At 40.6% G+C, this 19,882-nt stretch overlaps 1 protein-coding gene across 3 annotated transcripts in view; it reads right to left on the bottom strand.

The window, feature by feature from the left end:
* The window catches only part of pde3b (phosphodiesterase 3B), a 197,944-nt gene that overhangs the window by 13,603 nt on the left and 164,459 nt on the right, over positions 1-19,882 (bottom strand). For 2 of the 3 annotated variants that reach the window (XM_078220754.1, XM_078220755.1), the window contains exons 5-10: positions 19,260-19,372; positions 6,413-6,620; positions 5,256-5,350; positions 4,522-4,676; positions 2,648-2,785; positions 383-494 (exon numbers count right to left, since the gene is read on the bottom strand). In XM_078220754.1, the coding sequence (XP_078076880.1) occupies positions 383-494; positions 2,648-2,785; positions 4,522-4,676; positions 5,256-5,350; positions 6,413-6,620; positions 19,260-19,372 (821 nt within the window). The remainder of the gene's footprint in view (positions 1-382; positions 495-2,647; positions 2,786-4,521; positions 4,677-5,255; positions 5,351-6,412; positions 6,621-19,259; positions 19,373-19,882) is intronic. The other variant, XM_078220753.1, reaches the window with a different exon arrangement.

The following is a 19,882-nucleotide window of genomic DNA, read 5'->3' as shown; positions in this document are numbered from 1 at the left end:
TTTGGTTTTTAAAAATATTTTGCACTGTAACAAGCTAATGTTTCTTAATGGTAATTGGCGTGCAATGGCACAAGACTATAGATTACCTATTAAAAATCTGCCTGCAATTATTGTCTTCTCACACTTTTGTGCCAACATTTTCCATAGTGACATTGTGTCCATATTTAAAATACACAGAGTCTAAATTAAGGTTCTAGTTAACAAAAAGTTATATTTTTCACAATTTACCCTCTGAGGAGAGATGCAAGCACAAGAGAGAAAAAAACACAACAGCAAAAAAAGGACAAATCATTCTCTTTGATTTAGCATTTGCAATTCCACAGGTGAGAATATATTCTACATATGAGTATGCTAGATAGACAGGGAAACTATTAATACTTACAAGGAATGTCACGGTAACCATTCTCCAGTGCACGAAAGTAGTTCATGAACTCCCGAATGGGGATTTTGAAGAGATCGAATAAGCCAGTATCAAGAAACAGGGAATAAATGACCTAAAACACCAAAACGGTTTTGTTGGTTACCAAAATTTACAAAGGGAGATTGACTGATAAAGGGCAGACAATGTTAAAATGTGAGAACTCTGATTTTGCACAAAGTAAAGTAAAAGTAAAGTTTATTTATTAGTCACAAGTAAGGCTTACATTAACACTGCAATGAAGTTACTGTGAAATTCCCCTAGTCGCCACATTCCGGCACCTGTTTGGGTCAATGCACTTAACTAGCACGTCTTTCAGACTGTGGGAGGAAGCCAGAGCACCTGGAGGAAACCCACGCAGACACGGTGAGAATGTGCAAACTCCACACAGTGACCCAAACCAGGAATCGAACCCAGGTCCCTGGCACTGTGAGGCAGCAGTGCTAACCACTGTGCCGCCCATTAATATCACGGATATAATTTTACAATAGGATCTCCATCATTGGTTTTGCATGGCCATATTTGTACACATGGACCATATATTTATAGTACATACAGACAATTTAAATTTATTGGGCAGGATGCTATGAGCAGTATCACAAGTTAGTAAAAATTCAGTGGTCAGAGCAGTTTTGTTTTAAAAAAATCAGGCTCTCTATGCAATTTGAGGCATATCCGATATCTGTTTATAGTCTTTGTACTAACATGAAAAATTAGTCATATAATTAACCATGCATAATTCCTATGAATTTTATTTTAAAACCATGAACAAGTATACACTGAGATGAGCAGGAATGTCTTCAGCCAGAGGGTGGTGATTCTATGGAATTCATTGCCACAGAAAGCTGTGGAGGCCAGGTCATTGAGTATATTTTAGACAGATAGATAGATTCTTGATTGGTAAAGGCATCAAGGGTACGGGGGAAAAGCAGGAGAATGGGGTTGAGAAACTTATCAGCCATGATTGAATGGCAAAGAAAACTCCACAGACTGAATGGCCTAATTCTGCTCTTGTATCTTATGGTCTTATTATAAACTGACTTTTTCTTCTTGGTGCACAAGTGCCTTCATTTTTCTTACTCTTTCAAGCCACAAACCAGCTGCAGAGGTTTTTCACAATGCTGCCCATCAGCTAGTCAACAAAAGCCAGAAGTATGCTACGGCATACAATCCTCCACCTCACAACTCTCAGAAAGACAACCAATCTCCACTTTGCTGCAGTGGGAATTTTATTACATTGAATCTGCATTTCCTTGCTGCACTGTAACTATAATACATTTTTATTTAAATGTTAAAAGAACAATTAAAATGACCTAGCAATCTAACTTAAACATATTCCCTATGTGGACACTTATTTAAAATCATCTTTAGTCATCATGATTTCATCTTCCAGCTATGATGTCTTACTCAACGCCCTTATGATTATCGTCAATGGTGAATAGTCCGTCAGCATCAAGCACACTTCCAAGTTCTAAATCATAAAGCTGCTGCTGTGGGTAAAAGTCCCTTTGAGGGTTCTAAGGAGAAACGTGGTCATTCATCTTTCTTCTGTTTACTTGCGACAGGAGCATTGCAACTGGACTAGTGCTTCATTTGGCAAGATAGCTGAGGACAGTCAGCACCTTTCAATATCATGAGTCGTACTTGGCTTAAAGTTCTGTTGCGCAAGCTACTGGTTCATTGCTGTACATAAATAATTCATAGAAGAGCATTTTGCCGGCTCACTGTTGCTACTTTTTAATTTATTTGTTTTTGAAACTTGAAATGTTGCTGTTCCAATATACCATAAATACTATTTGGAAAAGAAAAGTTTAAAATATATTTGAAGTGGCACTGAAATTTGTATTATTTGGACGCTTGGTTTGTCACTGCTTTGATTTTAGAAGCAGAAATAAAGATTCTGAGGTATATCCCTCCTTTACATCTTGCACAAACTCTGCTTTGCTTGATCTTGCAAATCGTGCATCTAAAAATTAGCAATGTAAAACAAAGGTCAGAAAATATTTATAAATGTTCAAAATCTCAACTACAGTGTAATAATTTATGCTCAACTTTTCTCAGATGGATTTTTGGCTAGTGAAGTGAAATCAAATTTTTAACCAAAACATGAGCATTTTGGATTCTGTATAATATTGAATGTTGCTATTTCATGTCATTGTGCATTAAGTTTTCAGTGTCAAAAATAACTTGCATTCAATCACTAAAAAAACAGCAATAAAGAAAACTAACCTGACTAAGAATTCTTCCAGATTGTCCACCTGTCATCTCTACAAGTTCAAAAATGGGAAAATTCCAACTATTTAGTTTTTCCATGCATAGCTCAGTGCCTTGTGTTTCTATCGGCTCAAGCAAAAGCTCTGGCAGCTGCTGTTGGTTTAAAGAGGCAAAATGTCAATGGTTATGTCACAGTATCTCACATCATAATATGAAAATGTTTTCTTTCAAATACTACCAACTGTTCCAATAAGGATAATCACAACTCTCACCCCTTCCTTAGAACCTCCCTATGCAAGCGCAGGAGATTCAACACTAGCCTTTCACCTCTCCCCTTTCCAAAATCTTGGGCCCCAAAAACTCCTTCCCGGTGAAATAACAGTTTACTTGTACTTATTTCAACTTAATATACTATAATTGCTGCTCACAATGCTGTCTCTTCAACACCGCGGAGATCAAAAGCAGATTGGGCAACTGCTTTGCTGAACACCTCTGTCCAGTCCACAGGCATGGCTCTCAGCTTTCAGTCACTTGCAATTTTAATTCTCCATCCTACTCCTACTGTCACCTTCTCTGATCTTAGCCTCTTGCATCGTAATGTAACGGAAACAAGAAGAACAGCAATTCAGCTTTCAATAAGGCAATTTACAATCTTCCTCAAGTTCAACAACTTCATATCACAACCACTGCTCTCATTTTCCTCAATAACAAACGCCAGTAAAGTTGTTTTGTGACTATTTACATCTAATTTATGTTTCTTTACTGCAACATTACCTTTCGCCTTGTACCAAAACCTCTTTTGGCATTTAATCATTCATCTCATCCTATCACAAACCTTACATCTTTTCTTCTTTCTATCCCTCCACATTCCCACCACAAGCATGCCACGCTTTTTTCCATGGCACTGTACTCTTTTCCAAATTGTTAAATTTCTAACTTCCTTCAATTCTAATAAAAGTCATCAATCTAGAGCATTAACTATGTTTCTCTCTCCACAAGTGCTGCCTGATACTCAGTGATCCCAGTATTTCATGTCTGATTCTATCAATCAGTGCTGGAAGAAAAAACAAATTTGAAGCAGGGATAAAAACCATCAAATTGACATGGGTGAGAATGACCAAAAGTGGTATTTTCACATCAATTATTTTTCTTAAACTTTAAAATAAATATATTTATACAAAATAAGAGGAATATTAATTTACTGAAGATGAAACAATATTCTCTACAAGCACCCCACTCACTCCATGCCCCCAACTAGCTGGTTGATTGCATAGTCATCGCTTGGGGAACTTCCAGATTTTAATTCAGCTTCTGCAGTGCACCAACATTTGCCATCATCAGGTTCATCCAAATTAACTTCCTATATTCCCACAGTGACTTACATTTCAAAAGTACATCACTGGCTGCAAAGAATTTGAGAAATCAAGGTCATGAGAGACACCATATAAATACAAGTCTTTCTTTATTTAAAATTCACTCCTGTCTGTTCAGTTCTGCTTTATAAGCAATATATTCTTCTAGGATTTGTATAAACTGCTATGGAAAGAAAAGTATCTATATTAATAACTTGATTCCAGGAGTGACTCAAGTCCATGAGAAGAAAGTATTTTAATTCCTATGGCAGGTTATTTCAACAGACTCAATAAAAATTTCTTGAAATGAACTGTGATTTTTAAACTTCAAAACACATGAAATGTCAAAACTATTTCATACAAATTTGGCTATCAATCATTTCTGAAAAATTTGCAGAAGAATTTATGAAGTTCCATAGGAATACAATGCAAAGTGCTCATCTGTACAGGTATGACTGATTAAATCTGTTGTATGACTGCTAAATCAGTAAACAAGAACAAAGAAAAATTTAAATCAGTGACAGAAGCTCATCTCACCCCAGACTGATAATTTTGCACTTGTATTTGCTGATCCTCATTATTTGTACATTTACTGGATCCTTCATTTTCTAATTGCTCCTTTATTTCGGTCCCCGATAAATGTTGTTCTTCCATTGATCCACTGTTAGTAGCAGTATTTTCAGTATCTTTATCTTTAAAAGAAAACAAATTATTCTCACGTTTATTCTTTCAATGCTTTATCTTGTTTATAAAACTGCTCTTTTACACACCAAGCTTGAAGTACTTTCTTCTTACATCAGCATAGAAACACAAATTTTATATCTTAATTCTGATCTTAAATGCAAGACTGATGTATACATGGATAACAGGAGAATAATAAAACAATAACTGCAACTCAAATTCAATTCACGAAAAGAACGTTAAACTTATTTATTTTTAAGCTACTTTGTAATTGTCTTTCTGATCATAAACCTTCAATTCTGAAGATATAACTATCATATTGTTTTATTACAAGTGAGTGACAGGGTTAATCCAAGTTGTGAGAACTTCTTCCAGGCCTCAGCCAAGTCGCAAAATTCAGGATTGCACGATTGCGGCAGTAATCCTTTTAGAAGGAGAGAAAGCGAACAATGTTTGCCACACTATGCCAACATCCTGCTAACTAATCATGCACAAGCAGATTCCATTAGTACTGAGCCATGAATGAAAATGATTGTTGCTGAAGGAGGAAAACACAGTAACCACAAGCACCGAATTTTTCACAAACATACCTTGTCTTTTGGTATGGGGTGATTCTGCAACAGACTGCAAACTGCTTTCACCCAAATCTATATTTTGAATAGGTCTTAGCGTGTGTCGTCCACAACTGGAACAAATTAATTTTAGAAAGCAGAAATAAGAGACAATTATGAATCAAGTTTATTTTCCAATAATCCAAAATGACCAAGTTTCCTTGCACACCCTCCCAGTGTCTGCGTGGGTTTCCTCCCACAGTCCGAAAGTCGTGCCGGTTAGGTGCGTGTCCATGTTAAATTCACCCTTAGCACACCTGAACAGGCGCCGGAGCATGGCGACTACAGGATTTTCACAGTAACTTCATTGCAGTGTTTATGTAAGCCTACTTCTGATGAATAAATAAACAAACTTTAACTTTATATCTTTATTCTGTATTAAGTTGCTAAATGTACAAAACTGGTTGAACTCTCCTATTTATAAACACCTGATTTTCCACATTGAAAAAAACTATGAGAAAACCAAGCCAAATCTAACAGGTCTAAGTGCACAAAACTACCTTAGCATCACTTTATAACTAACAAGCCTTAGGGAACAGCATTTATTGATGATTTAAGAGAAAACGACTTGTATTTCAGGTCTGTAAGAAAATCACATCAGTGACTGGGAGTAAGATTTAGAAAAGCAAAAAGCGTTGGTTGATTGCTCTAACATAAACCATGAGCATGGAAGTAACACAACCCAAGTTTTCCTGCATATTGGAAATGTTGCATTCTGAACCGGCACAATAAAAGATTTTTCTTATAAAACTTGATTGTTACAACTATATCATAATGGAATCTATATCTGAATTGACAAGTATGGAACATTTACAAATGATCGAGGCGGCCGTATGATGTGCTGCACTGGAAATACTTGTTTCACATTTTAATTAGGAAAATGTGTGTAATTTACAAAAAAAGCACAGACCTGGGATCTTTACAGCTACAACTCACATTTTAGGGATTTGGGATCCAAGTTCATTTTAACTACAGCTGGAAATTTCCAGCCAGTTTTGTTAATGGCATCTAGCAATCACAAAATGGTAATGTTTTATTAACTCCCTTGCGGGAATTTAAAGGAACCCCAGTCTTTTACAAAAGGATTTGAATCCCACACTTAGCTTTATCCATGTATTCAATAATATATAGCGTACCTGCTGCAGAGAACACTGCTTGACATTCTGAAAGATTGTTGAAAATCTGGAGAACCATGCGTGTATCCAATTGGTTTATGCAGGGTCACCCTGGGTTTGGTCAGTATGTCAGCTGTATCAGGAAACTCTACCGGAGAGCGGTTAAAACCCGTCATTGCCCCAGGTCCATGAATTGGGGAATTCACAGGACTGAGACTAGGAGAAGTACCTGGAACAATGAAGAATTTTACAGTTTAACCAAGACCATATCATAAATACTTTTCTTTGAAATATTTAATATTGTCAGAATGAAGCTGTGTGCATTGCACTCTGAATTATTTTTTCATCGCTTTTTTTCGGCTATACTTGTCAATAGTAGTAGTCAGGAGAACAACCTAGTTCCAGCAATCTAACAATGCTTTTTTGAACTATTAATTAAAAGGGATGAGTGCGCAGCAAGATGATCCATCCTTCATCCATTTTTCCCTCCTTCCCCTGCAGCACTGTGGGGCCTCCAGTTGTTAGTTCTACACAACTGAAATTCTTAGCAGCATGGGAGATTGGAGGTGTAAATACACATTTCAACACTGTGTGGCAGGATGCACCGCTGCTTTCAAGTACAGCTCAGATGAATGATTATTAAAAATACTGCAACCTTTGGTATTCTCCAACAGCCAAAACAGATGGCATTTAGTACAAAGTAATGGGAGCAGGCTCTGTCATCAGTAATGGCAAATTTCTTTTGTCTTTACAGAATTTAAAAAAATAAACCATACAAATGCCTTGTGTTTCACCAGTTTCATTTTCTAATTATTTTGGATCAAATACAAGCCAGAATAAATCCAAGCCATTTATAACCATTCAAGAACATGGTTCAAAATTGGTAGCTGTAACAATCAAGAAAATTTGAGATTTTCACAATTATTCAAAACAGTCAATAACAGATGACAAAAAAAATACTAGAAGATATAAAAATGGAACAGAAAAATGGAAGAGAGTCTTGCAGCCTCATCTTTTATGGGTACATGTAGAATTTTGAAATTGACTTCTTGGACCAGAGAAGCACTACGAAGATCACTGCCAACTCAGGGAACCTGGAAACAGTTCCAAAATAGAACACAGACTGAACTTCTTCCAGCAAATAAATCGAGCTCAGCTGGAGTCTGAGGTGCAGACATTGTGGGGCAGCAGGGAATGGGAAAGTTACCTGGGCACTTTAATCCACGAGGCAGACACACACACACAAACACCCCTTGGAATAGGAAGCAAGACATGTCTGGTTAGTTGGTCAGGGAGCCTCAATCACTGCCTTCCTCCAATAGAAGTCATGATGTGGAGATGCCGGCATTGGCCTGGGGTGAACACAGTAAGAAGTCTCACAACACCAGGTTAAAGTCCAACAGGTTTATTTGGTAGCAAATACCATAAGCTTTCAGAGCACTGCTCCTTCGTCAGATGGAGTGGAAATGTGCTCTCAAACAGTGCACAGAGACACAAAATCAAGTTACAGAATACTAATTAGAATGTGAATCCCTACAGCCAGCCAGGTCTTAAAGGTACAGACAATGTGGGTGGAGGGAGCATTAAACACAGGTTAAAGAGATGTGTATTGTCTCCAGACAGAACAGCTAGTGAGATTCTACAAGCCCAGGAGGCAAGCTGTGGGGGTTACTGATAATGTGACATAAATCCAACATCCCGGTTTAGGCCGTCCTCATGTGTGCGGAACTTGGCTATCAGTTTCTGCTCAGCGACTCTGCGCTGTCGTGTGTCGTGAAGGCCGCCTTGGAGAACGCTTACCTGAAGATCCAAGGCTGAATGCCCGTGACTGCTGAAGTGCTCCCCCACAGGAAGAGAACAGTCTTGCCTGGTGATTGTCGAGCGGTGTTCATTCATCCGTTGTCGTAGCGTCTGCATGGTTTCCCCAATGTACCATGCCGCGGGACATCCTTTCCTGCAGCGTATCAGGTAGACAATGTTGGCCGAGTTGCAAGAGTAGGTACCGTGTACCTGGTAGATGGTGTTCTCACGTGAGATGATGGCATCCGTGTCGATGATCCGGCACGTCTTGCAGAGGTTGCTGTGGCAGGGTTGTGTGGTGTCATGGTGAGGGGAGCACTTCAGCAGTCACGGGCATTCAGCCTTGGATCTTCAGGTAAGCGTTCTCCAAGGCGGCCTTCACGACACACGACAGCGCAGAGTCGCTGAACAGAAACTGATAGCCAAGTTCCACACACATGAGGACAGCCTAAACCGGGATGTTGGATTTATGTCACATTATCAGTAACCCCCACAGCTTGCCTCCTGGGCTTGCAGAATCTCACTAGCTGTTCTGTCTGGAGACAATACACATCTCTTTAACCTGTGTTTAATGCTCCCTCCACCCACATTGTCTGTACCTTTAAGACCTGGCTGGCTGTAGGATTCGCATTCTAATTAGTATTCTGCAACTTGATTTTGTCTGTTTGCACTGTCTGAGAGCACATTTCCACTCCATCTGACGAAGGAGCAGTGCTCCAAAAGCTCATGGTATTTGCTACCAAATAAACCTGTTGGACTTTAACCTGGTGTTGTGAGACTTCTTACTGTGTTCCTCCAATAGATACATGATTGTTGCTGCCTGTGTGGATGAGGATAACATCTGCAGCATGGCTGAGCAAACTGACTATGGCACCATAGTACATTCAAATAGGGAGAGCAGAAAGGGCAACAGAATCATGTAAATAAATGCTGTTTTGTGTAATTGCAGCCAGGAGTTCCAAAGGTTTTTCTGTCTACTTGGTGCAAGGGTTAAAGGCATACTCTGCAACTGGCACAAAACACATGGAGTAGGAAAGAAGGATATAGCTGCCGTGGTGGCTTAGGAATCAACAACATAGATAGGGGACGGAATTCTCCCAAAAAAATTCTAATTATTGAACTCACGGGAAAACAGGGATAATTCACGCTTTTTTTTCAGTGAGAGTTCAGACTAGAATCTCCGACATTCTGTGCAAAGCAGAGGCCACCAGCCTGAATATCGTTGACGTTCAGGGGCGGTGCCTATTCCTGCCTGGGAGGTTGAAACCAGTGAGCCTCTGCACAGGCCTCCCTCCTGCCCCCATTGATCCCAATGCAGATTGGCAGCAGGATCCCCCCCGCCACCAGGACCTGCCCCTAGGACCCACCTCCAATAGGCCCCACCTCCCAATAGGCCATGCCAAGGTGCCCTCTGGGCATGGGCACTTTGCCCCTTGAGCAGTCTCTTCCCCTCTTTGGTTCCCCAAAAGTGGGAGCTAGTGTAATCCCCGCTAGAGTGAAATACTCTGGCGGGGTGGGAGAGGCTAGCGGGCCCGGAGAATTCAGTCCTGGGCCTGCTAATCACATTTAAATTACATTCAAATTATGCAAATTACTTGCCTCTCTTCACGCTGGTTTCCGCCAATTCTGCACATGCCCAGCCGTGAGATTTTCCCACCCCGCTGCGCTAGAAATCGCCCCCAGAATGTGAAATGAGGTTCTGCTTCAGGAGTTTGTGCAAGTCATGTCCAAATTGAAGATTGTAATCTCTGGATTCTTATCCAAATCCTACATAAATTACCATAGAATCAAATTTATCATAGAGTTGAATGTGTGGCTCAAAGAGTGGAGCATGAAGAGAGTTTCAATCCATGGTGCACTGATGCAACTGGGGAAGTTATTGGGAAATAGTAATGAAATGAAAAATAAGAAACCCAATAATTGGACAAATGTTCTGGTGGTCGTTGTATGTTTAAAGAACTACTACTATTTTAAAATGGAAATTGTAGGAAGTCAGGTTTGGCCGAGTTCCAATGCCGGCATCCCCACATTAAGAACATAAGAACAGAAGAAATAGGAGCAGGAGTAGGCCATCTAGCCTGCCCGCCATTCAATAAGATCATGGCTGATCTGAAGTGGATCAGTTCCACTTACCCGCCTGATCCCCATAACCCCCAATTCCCTTACCGATCAGGAATCCATATCTCCGTGATTTAAACATATTCAACGAGGTAGCCTCCACCACTTCAGTGGGCAGAGAATTCCAGAGATTCACCACCCTCAGAGAAGAAGTTCCTCCTTAACTCTGTCCTAAACTGACCCCCCTTTATTTTGAGGCTGTGCCTTCTAGTTCTAGCTTCCTTTCTAAGTGGAAAGAATCTCTCCACCTCTACCCTATCCAGCCCCTTCATTATCTTATAGGTCTCCATAAGATCCCCCCTCAGCCTTCTAAATTCCAACAAGTACAAACCCAATCTGCTCAGTCTCTCCTCATAATCAACACCCCTCATCTCTGGTATCAACCTGGTGAACCTTCTCTGCACTCCCTCCAAGGCCAATATATCCTTCCGCAAATAAGGGGACCAATACTGCACACAGTATTCCAGCTGCGGTCTCACCAATGCCCTGTACAGATGCAGCAAGAAATCTCTGCTTTTATATTCTATTCCCCTTGCGATATAGGCCAACATCCCATTTGCCTTCTTGATCACCTGTTGCACCTGCAGACTGGGTTTTTGCGTCTCATGCACAAGGACCCCTAGATCCCTTTGCACAGTAGCATGTTGTAATTTTTTTTCCATTTAGAGTTGATGAAACTCAAAATTTTGTGTGCTGATTAGTCTAGCTGTAAATAATTTACTTAAGGTAGGTTAATAACAGTGGAGAATAGAGTGTCAAAAATTAAAGTAAAGGTGGTAAAAGTTCAATAGAAAATTTCACACTTGCATTCTAAAAAGTGAACTCATTTAATGAAAGTGAATTAAGAGTGACTTGTGAGGAGGTTAGTTCAGATAAAGGAAGATCAAACGGAAAAACAGTACATCAGAAGCAAGTTCACCCTATGCAAGGAAGCTGCTTTGAGATCGCAACCCACAGCAGCAAGATATGTCCACTCCCAAAGTGCTGTGCCGAGAGAAAACCTATTCCAGAAGCCAATTTTCCCTACCCCAAAAGATATAGGTGCTTGGTATGATAAGTATTGATGGATTTCACTTATAGGTTTAAAACCTATGGGATATTGTTTGGGGAGGTTCAGCTCAGAGATTAGGAAAATAGAAGAATTTGGAACTGAGCAACTTTGAAGATACTGCTATGTATGTTGTGTCTGTCTCTTTAAGAAGTGGGTCACCTGTCTGAGGGACCAATGGGAAGAGAGTGAGTGATCACCTCACAGGGTGAAATCCTTTCTCAGTTAGAATACAACTGGCAGCCATATAATCGACATGTAAAGGCTGGATCAGTGCTCCAGGCAGCCTAAGGCTGCAACATCATGTACATAGTTCTCGTTACCAATAAATACCTTTTGTTCCTAACAAACTCCGCAGTCTCTTGATGACATCTGAAGTGTGCCACACTTACACTGTGTATAGCCATTAACGTTAAGTGTATTTCTAATTGATTTTCTTGAGCGTTTTACTGTTGAATATTTTGTTTAAAATCATCACAAAAACGTCTAGGACTGCTCTTTACATCCTTCCTCATATTATACCAAATTGGAACATAGGAATTCAGCCCTTTGAGGCCACTCCGCCATTTAATATGATCATGACTGATCTTATCCTGGTCTCAACTCAACTTTCCTGCCTGCTCCCCATTGCCCTTTATCCCACTTTTCAATAGGAACATAACTATTTATTTTTTGCATCTGTTGATTGATTCTGCCTCCATGAAATCTGGGGCAGTGAGTTCCACAGATTCACAAACCTCAGAGAAGTAGTTTCTCCTCATCTCAGTTTTGAACCTACCTCCTCCTCTCAGTCTATATCTATGACCTCTTGTTGTAGACTGCCCCACAAGGGGGAACATCTCTTCAACGTCCACCTTAGCAATCCTTCCTCCCCCCCCCCGGCCTCATTCTTCGGCACTCCAGCGATAACAAACCCAAACTATCCAACAGCTCCTCGTACGACAGCTCTTTCATCCCTGGAATCAATCTGGTGATTGCAACACACAGCTGAGAACAGACATTCCAAGGTTCCCTTCTAGGATTTGGAATATCCTAGCAATTAACATCAGCTGTGCTCTTAACACAATAAAGAATGTTATAAAGAACATGGTGAGGAATGATCATGACTCAGGAGAGCAAGGAGTAGAACCAGTGTGAGTGGAGATAAGAAAGGCAGATCAGACAACCCCAGTGGGAGCAGTTTATAGACCCCCAACAGTACTTATGCTGTTGGATGAATTATAAACCAATATATTATTGAAGCTTGTATCAAAGGCAATGCAATAATCCAAAAGGGATTTCAATATTGATAGAAATTGGACAATATCAATCGTTAAAAGCAATTTGCACGGTTAGGCTGGGGAAGTTGGCTAAGGTTGATTAGAAAATTAGATTAATAGGTACAATGACAGATGAGCAATGGCTAACCTTTAAGGAAATATTACATAAATTCTCAACCAATATACATCCCATTGAGAAATAAACACTGCACTGGAAAAGAGATCTACCTTTAGTTAACTCAACAGGTTAAGAAAAGAGCTAGAGGCTGGTGGAAGAGAAATTATAATGGAGAATAAGGATACTGTAGAGACAGTCAAATAATATTTTGTGACTTTCAGAATAGACAACACAAAAATCATACTGGAAAAGATGGGAAACCAGATGAACAACATTAATTATTTTGAGCTTCTTAGTCTGATTACTGAAGGCAGATGCTCCAGAACGAGTTGCGCCCCTTGCGAAGCTGTTCCACTACAGCTACATAACTGACATTTACTTGACAACATGGAAAATTGTGCAGCCATGTTTGATCCACAAAAGCAGGACAAATCCAACCAGGCCAATTACCACCCGATCAGTCTACTTTACATCATCAGCTAAGTGATGGAAGGAGTCATTGACAGTACTATCAAGTGGCACTGACATGGAATAACCTGTTCACAGACGCTCATTTTGGGCAATGCCAGGGTCACTCAGCTCCTGACCTCATTACAGCCTTGGTCCAAACATGGATGAAGCTGAATTCCAGAGGTGAAATGAGTGTGATTACCCTTGAGAAAAAGGCAGCATGAGACAGAGTATGGCATCAAGGAGCTGAAGTTAATGGAAACTGCTAGAAAACTCTCCACAGGTTGGAGTCATATCTAGCACAAAGGAAGGTGTCCGAAGCACAATTATCATCAGCTGTTTCATCAATAACTTACCCTCCATCAGAAGGTCAGAACTGGGAATGTTCACTGGTGATTGCATTAGTCTGCAGCATGACCCATATGCAACAATGCCAGGACAACATTCAGGCTTGGGCTCAGAAGTAACATTCCTGCCACACAAGTGGCTGGCAATGACCATCTCCAACATGAATGAATCTGACCATCATCCCTTGACATTCAATGACATCATCATCATCATCACTGAATCCCCTATCAACATCCTGGGGATTATCACCGAATAGCATGTGACCTCAAGTACAGGTCACAGGCTGGGAATTCTGCAGATAGCTCCAAGCTCCCCAAAACCTGCACACTCTCATCTACAAGGCACAAGACAGGAATGTGATGGAATACTTTCCACCTGCCAGGATGAGTACAGCTCCAACAACATATAAGAAGCTCAACACTTTCTAGGACAAAACAGACCGTTTTACTGTCACCTAATCCACCACTTTAAGCATTCACTCCTTTCAATGCAGCATTGAGTACCATACACAAGATGCACTGCAGCAACAAGACTCCTTTGACAGCACCTTGCAAACCAGTGCCCTCTACCACCGAAAGGAGAAGGACAACAGATGCATGGGAACACCATCACCTGCAAGTTTCCCTCCAAGCCACACACCATCCGATTTGGAACTATGTTGTCATTTGTTTAATGTAAGAAAGTAGATAATGAGACCATACCTGGAGTACCATGTGCAATTCTGGTCTCCATTTTTAAGGAAGGATATAGTTGTCAACGTGGGTACAATCAAACTTCACCACATCAATTGATGGGAGAGGGTTATCCAATCAGGAGATATTACAAATAATAGGTGAATACCTTCAGAGTTTAGAAGAATGAGGAATCTCACTGAAACATGCAAAGTTCTGAGAAGGCTTTACAGGATAGATGCTGTAAAAATACATTCCCTGGTTGGTGAGGATAGAACAAGGGGCCTTCGTGTCAGCTTAAGGGGATATCAATTTGGATTGAGGCAAGAATAAACTCCTTTACTCAAACAGTTGTTTATCTTTGGAATTCTTTACCCCTAAGAGCTGTGGAAGATCAGTTGCTGAGTACATTCAAGGGGGTTATCTCAGTTGGTTGAACGGTTCGTGATGCAGAGAGATGTCAACAGAGTGGGTTCAACTCCTGTACCGACTAAGGTCAGTCATGAAGGCCCTGCCTTCTTAACCTTGTTCCTCGTCTGCGATGTGGTGATCCTCGGGTTGTATCATCACTAGTCAGCTCTCTCTCTCAAAAAGAGGGAGAGCAGCCAATAGTCCTTAGACTTTAGCGATTTTCTTTTCATATTCAAGACTGAGATCAATAGATTCATGGACTCTCAGGGAATGAAGGGAAACGGGACCAGATGGAAAGCAGAGTTAAGGTCATGTTCTTATTAAATGGCAGAGCAGAACTCAAGGGGCTAATTGGACTACTCCTGCTCCTATTTCACAGTTCCTTATAAAAACATTTTTCAACACTCAGGTAAAGGAAGATGCTTGCCTTTCTGTATGTTTAGCATTTGTTTAATTTAACAAAAAACACCTGTTTCCAAACATTTGTACAGGGAACTTCTGGCAAGCTCCACTTTCAAACATCAACCAAAGGAGAAAAAAAAGCATTTGTGAGACAAATTGATTAAAGAAATTTTCACATATTGAACACCCATCCCCCCCCCCGCCCATTTTGATGCTCATCAAAAATATTGGATATGTCATTTATTTTTCAATATGAAGTAGTGCTGTAATCTCATGTGTCTGTTTCTGAATAAGTTTTTTGATATTTCATTTAAGCATCAGACTGATTTTTTTTAATGCCAAATAGATAGATATTTCTATCTATTTAGTCCAGCAGACCAAATTGGAGGAAGTGGAAGTGAAACCCTTTAAGGTAAAGGGAGCGAGGTGAAGGGACAGGTACTGCACCTTCTGCGATTGCAAGGGAAGGTGAAATGGGAAGGGAATGAGGAATTGGGCGTGAAGGATGAGTGGACCAGATTGTCCCAAAGGGAGCGAAATGTTGGCTGATTAGGGTGGGAGGGTGGTTTGTCCTTGATATCCTCCCCTCTGACTCCTTGCATAGGTTCCCATCCCCTTGCCATTTCAATTTAAACCTTCCCCAACTGCACTCGCAAATACTCTCCCTAGGACTTCAGTCCAGGTCCTACCCAAGTGTAACTCGTCCAATTTGTACTGGTCCCAACTTCCCCAGAACCGGTTCCAATGCCCCAGGAATCTGGAATCCTCCTCCTCACATCATCTTGTATTCATTCAAAATATCCTGCTATTTCTGCTCTGACTAGCATATGGCACTGAAAGCAATCCTGAGATTACGAGGTCCGACTTCTCAACTTTCTTCCTAACTCCATCTATTCTGCTTCTAGGACCTCATCCTTTTTTTTTCCTATGTTATTGGTGTACCACAACTACTGGCTGTTCACCATCTCCCTCCAGAATGTCCTGTAACCTTTCCGAGACATCTGGACCCTACCACCACGGAGGCAACATACCATCCTGGAGTCTCATTTGTAGTCACATAAACACCTATTTATTCCCACTACAATTGAATCCCATATAACTATTGCATTCCCACACTTTTTACTCCTTCCCTCTGCAGCAGAACCAACCTTGGTGCAACGAATTTGGATGTTGCTGCTTTCCCCTCAGCAATCATTCCCCTCAACAGTATCTAAAGTGGTATATCTGTTTTTCAGGGGAATGGTCACACAGGATTTCCACACTCTTGCTCTGCCTAGTGGTCACCCCATTCCCTTCCTGCTGGGGAATCTTAGCCTGCAGTGTGACTACCTCTTTATACATACTGTCCACAATACTCCCCACCTCACGGATGCTCCACAGTGTCCCCAGCCACCGCTCCCACTCTGAAATCCAGGCTTCCAGGAACTGCAGCTTCCTGCATACATGCTGGCCCCGGACACTGAATATGTTCCTGTCTTCCCAAATGGAGCATGAGGAGCTCACCACAATTTGGAGCTCTCCTGCCATGACTTACCCTTCAAATTAAATCTATGGAAGGTGCTTGATATCAGATTACATCCAATTGTCTAGGGCCTCTCTTTCCTGGTCTTTCATTACTACCAAGTATAACCCTTATGAACAGTAAACCACAAAAAAGACCACTGAAACTTGAACTGATACAAGTATGAAATACTCACCCACTACTTACCAATTAGCTCTCGCCCTCATTTTTTATAACATTTCAGCGGGGCAATACCAGTCTCTGAAGATTTAAAAGTTAAAAAGCAAGGAGAAAAAGCAAAAAGCATCTGTTTCCCTTTTGCACCAAATGCCCCCTCAGCTCCAAATTCCTCACACCCACACTCACTCTGGCTGTGTCTCACTCTGGATGAGGTCTCTCACATAGTACGTGCACGATGCTCACTGGGAAGAGGTGAGGGTGAAGGTTCGGGAAATGGGTCAAACCTGGTTGAATGCCTTTTCTGCCGTGTCAAACACAGGTGGGGGAAACCTCAGTTGAGGAAAAAAGCAGACCTCTTAGAAGCACCATTTTTGAAGGCGACATCATTAAAACAGATGCAACAGAGGCAAAGAAACCGGGAGAATGGGTTGGAGTCCCATGGGATCGAGGCACAAGAAGCTATAGTAAAGGTAGCTGTGGGATTTGGTAGTTTTGTATTGAATATTGGTGGTTAGTCTATCACCAGAAATAAAGACAGAGATCAAGGAATGGAAAGGAAGTGTTGGAGCTGGATCATGTGTAGGTGGAAATAGGAAGCAAATCTGATCAAGTTTAGATAGCTCCATGTAAAACAAAGGTGCCTGCATGTAAGAGCTCTGACTTATAAAGTGCTTCCATACTCCATTCTCAAAAAGTCACACCTTGGAATCTTCTCCCAAACAACGCTTTGTCTCAGATGCTTACGCCACTGCCAAGATTTCAATCTCTTCTTTCAGTATTCCTCTGCCTTGGACTGCCACATGCATTCAAGCTGACAATCTGACAATCCGTCAGATACCCAGCCATGCCAACAAAACACTACTACTTTGTTGGCTGTATTAAGAAGTCACCAAACTTTTGATTTAGCTTGGATATTTGGCTTCTTACTTTAAATCTGGTTCTTGTACCTTACCCGAACTCTGAGCACTTTCTTGACTTTTTACTTTAACTTCACCCAACAGGATCGTACTCAACTTTTTGTTCTTTTTTTCTCTATCTTAACTGTCTGCCTGAGACATACCGTTTGTCCCAAATCCCTGGTTCCTGGACTTTGTTTTAGGAAGTCTGCTCCCTGCAGCTCCCTTGTCCTGTCCAGTTTCTTCTGGGTCCAGTTTAAAACTGAAGTTAAAAGTTCTTTCTCACTTAAGGTGGTCCCTGGTTGCTGAGCAACAACCTACTTTTCCTTTCAAATCTGTTTATCATCACGTCGCAGACCTTTTAATTACAACGTCGGCAGAGTTTCAAGTGACCAAAACCCACAGACATGCAGGAACCTTTGTTTGACATGGAGTTATCTAAAATGTTAACCCTTTCATTTAGAAACTCAAAATTAAACTTCCTTAAAGCTATACCTTGTTTCTAATATCCACAAATACTAATATAGCTTACTTAAAACAACTTGTTTCCTGACACCATGCAAAATAAAGGAATGGTAGAAATTATCAAAAGGTAATTATTTGTTTAAGTAATTTTTCAAACCACGAGAGAACTGGCGCGACAACAATAATCTCTCCCTCAATATCAGCAAAATGAAGGAGATAGTCATTGACTTCAGGAAGCATAGTGGAAGACATGCCCCTGCCTACATTAACAGAGATGAAATGGAAATGGTTGAGATCACCAACATCCTGTCCTGGTCCCTCCTCGCCGATGCTATAGTTAAGAAAGCCCACCAATGCCTCTACTTTCTCAGGAGGTTAAGGAAATTTGGCATGTCCACTATGATTCTCACTAACTTCTACAGATGCACTATAGAAAGCATTCTCTCTGGTTGTATCACAGCTTGGTATATCTCCTGCTCTGTCCAAGACCGCAAAAAACTACAAAGGGTCGTGACTGAAGCCCAGTCCACGCAAACCAGCTTTCCATCCATTGACTCTGTCTGCACTTCCAGCTGCCTCGGAAAGCAGCCAGCATAATCAAGGACCCCACGCACCCGGGACATACTCTCTTCCACCTTCTCCCGTTGGTAAAAAGATACAAAAGTCTGAGGTCATGTACCAACCAACTCAAGAACAGCTTCTTCCCTGCTGCTTTCAGACTTTTGAACGGACCTATCTCATTAAGCTGATCTTTCTCTTCACCCGAGTTATATCTGTAACACTACATTCTGCACCCTCTTCTTTCCTTCTCTATGTACAGTATGCTTTGTCTGTATAGCATGCAAGAAAAAATCATTTTCACTGTATATTAATACATGCGACAATAATAAATCAAATCAAATGATTTGTCATCTGAAGTTTGCTTTGGTTTTTTTATGCAGTCATAGCTTTACCTTTCATACTTATTTAGTAATACAGCAAGTAATACATCAGTGTTCCCTCTTGGGCAAGATGATATGTACACTCATCTTTGTTATATGCTTAAATATTGAAGATGCAAGCCTTGTATTAGAAGATCATTTCACAACTTTGCATTTTCATTTTGTTAATTAGAAACCAATTTTTAGCCAACATTTGCTGTCCTGTTAGCTGCATCACTGAGCAAATCTAATGCTTTTTTCTTAGGAAAAAGATTTGTTACCTGCTCGTCTGGGTCCATGATGCGATGTTAAAGATAAGGATGCAGATCGAGATTTAGGAATTGTCAACAGGTTAGAACTGGAAGGTCCATTTGCCTGTGAACCTATTAAAGTACTTGAAAAAGGAAGACCAACAAACAAGTCAGTCAAAAAACTGTGTGCTCAAAGCATTATGATACAATGCATCACCTAATGAATAATTGTGTACACCACCATTCAGAAAATATGCAGAGAAATACAAATAAGTAACATATTAAAAGAAATTAGTTTCAATGGTTAATCGCCATTTAAATTTCCACATCTTTATTTCCATGTTTTAGCAAATAAAATCTACGAGAGCTTTAACTTTGACAGAAATTGGAACTTGTTGGAAAGAAAGGCAAACGTTTATATAGCTTCTTTCATGACTTCAGGGTCAAAGTATTTTATAGCCAATGAATGAGTTTTGAAGTATTGTCACTGTTCATAATGAAGGTGAATCGAACAACAGACTTTTGCAAAAACTCACGGTTCTGGTAATGTGAGTTGAGGGATAAATAGTAGCCCAAGTTACAACAGCTTTTCTTCAAATTGTGCCATGGGATCTTCTACCTCCACTGCACGGTAGCGCAGTGGTTGGCACGGT

Source organism: Mustelus asterias, chromosome 9, assembly GCF_964213995.1.
Source record: "Mustelus asterias chromosome 9, sMusAst1.hap1.1, whole genome shotgun sequence".
Classification (NCBI taxonomy): Eukaryota; Metazoa; Chordata; class Chondrichthyes; order Carcharhiniformes; family Triakidae; genus Mustelus; species Mustelus asterias.
Note: the sequence above shows the minus strand (reverse complement) of the source record. Positions and strands in the feature narration are given on the sequence as shown.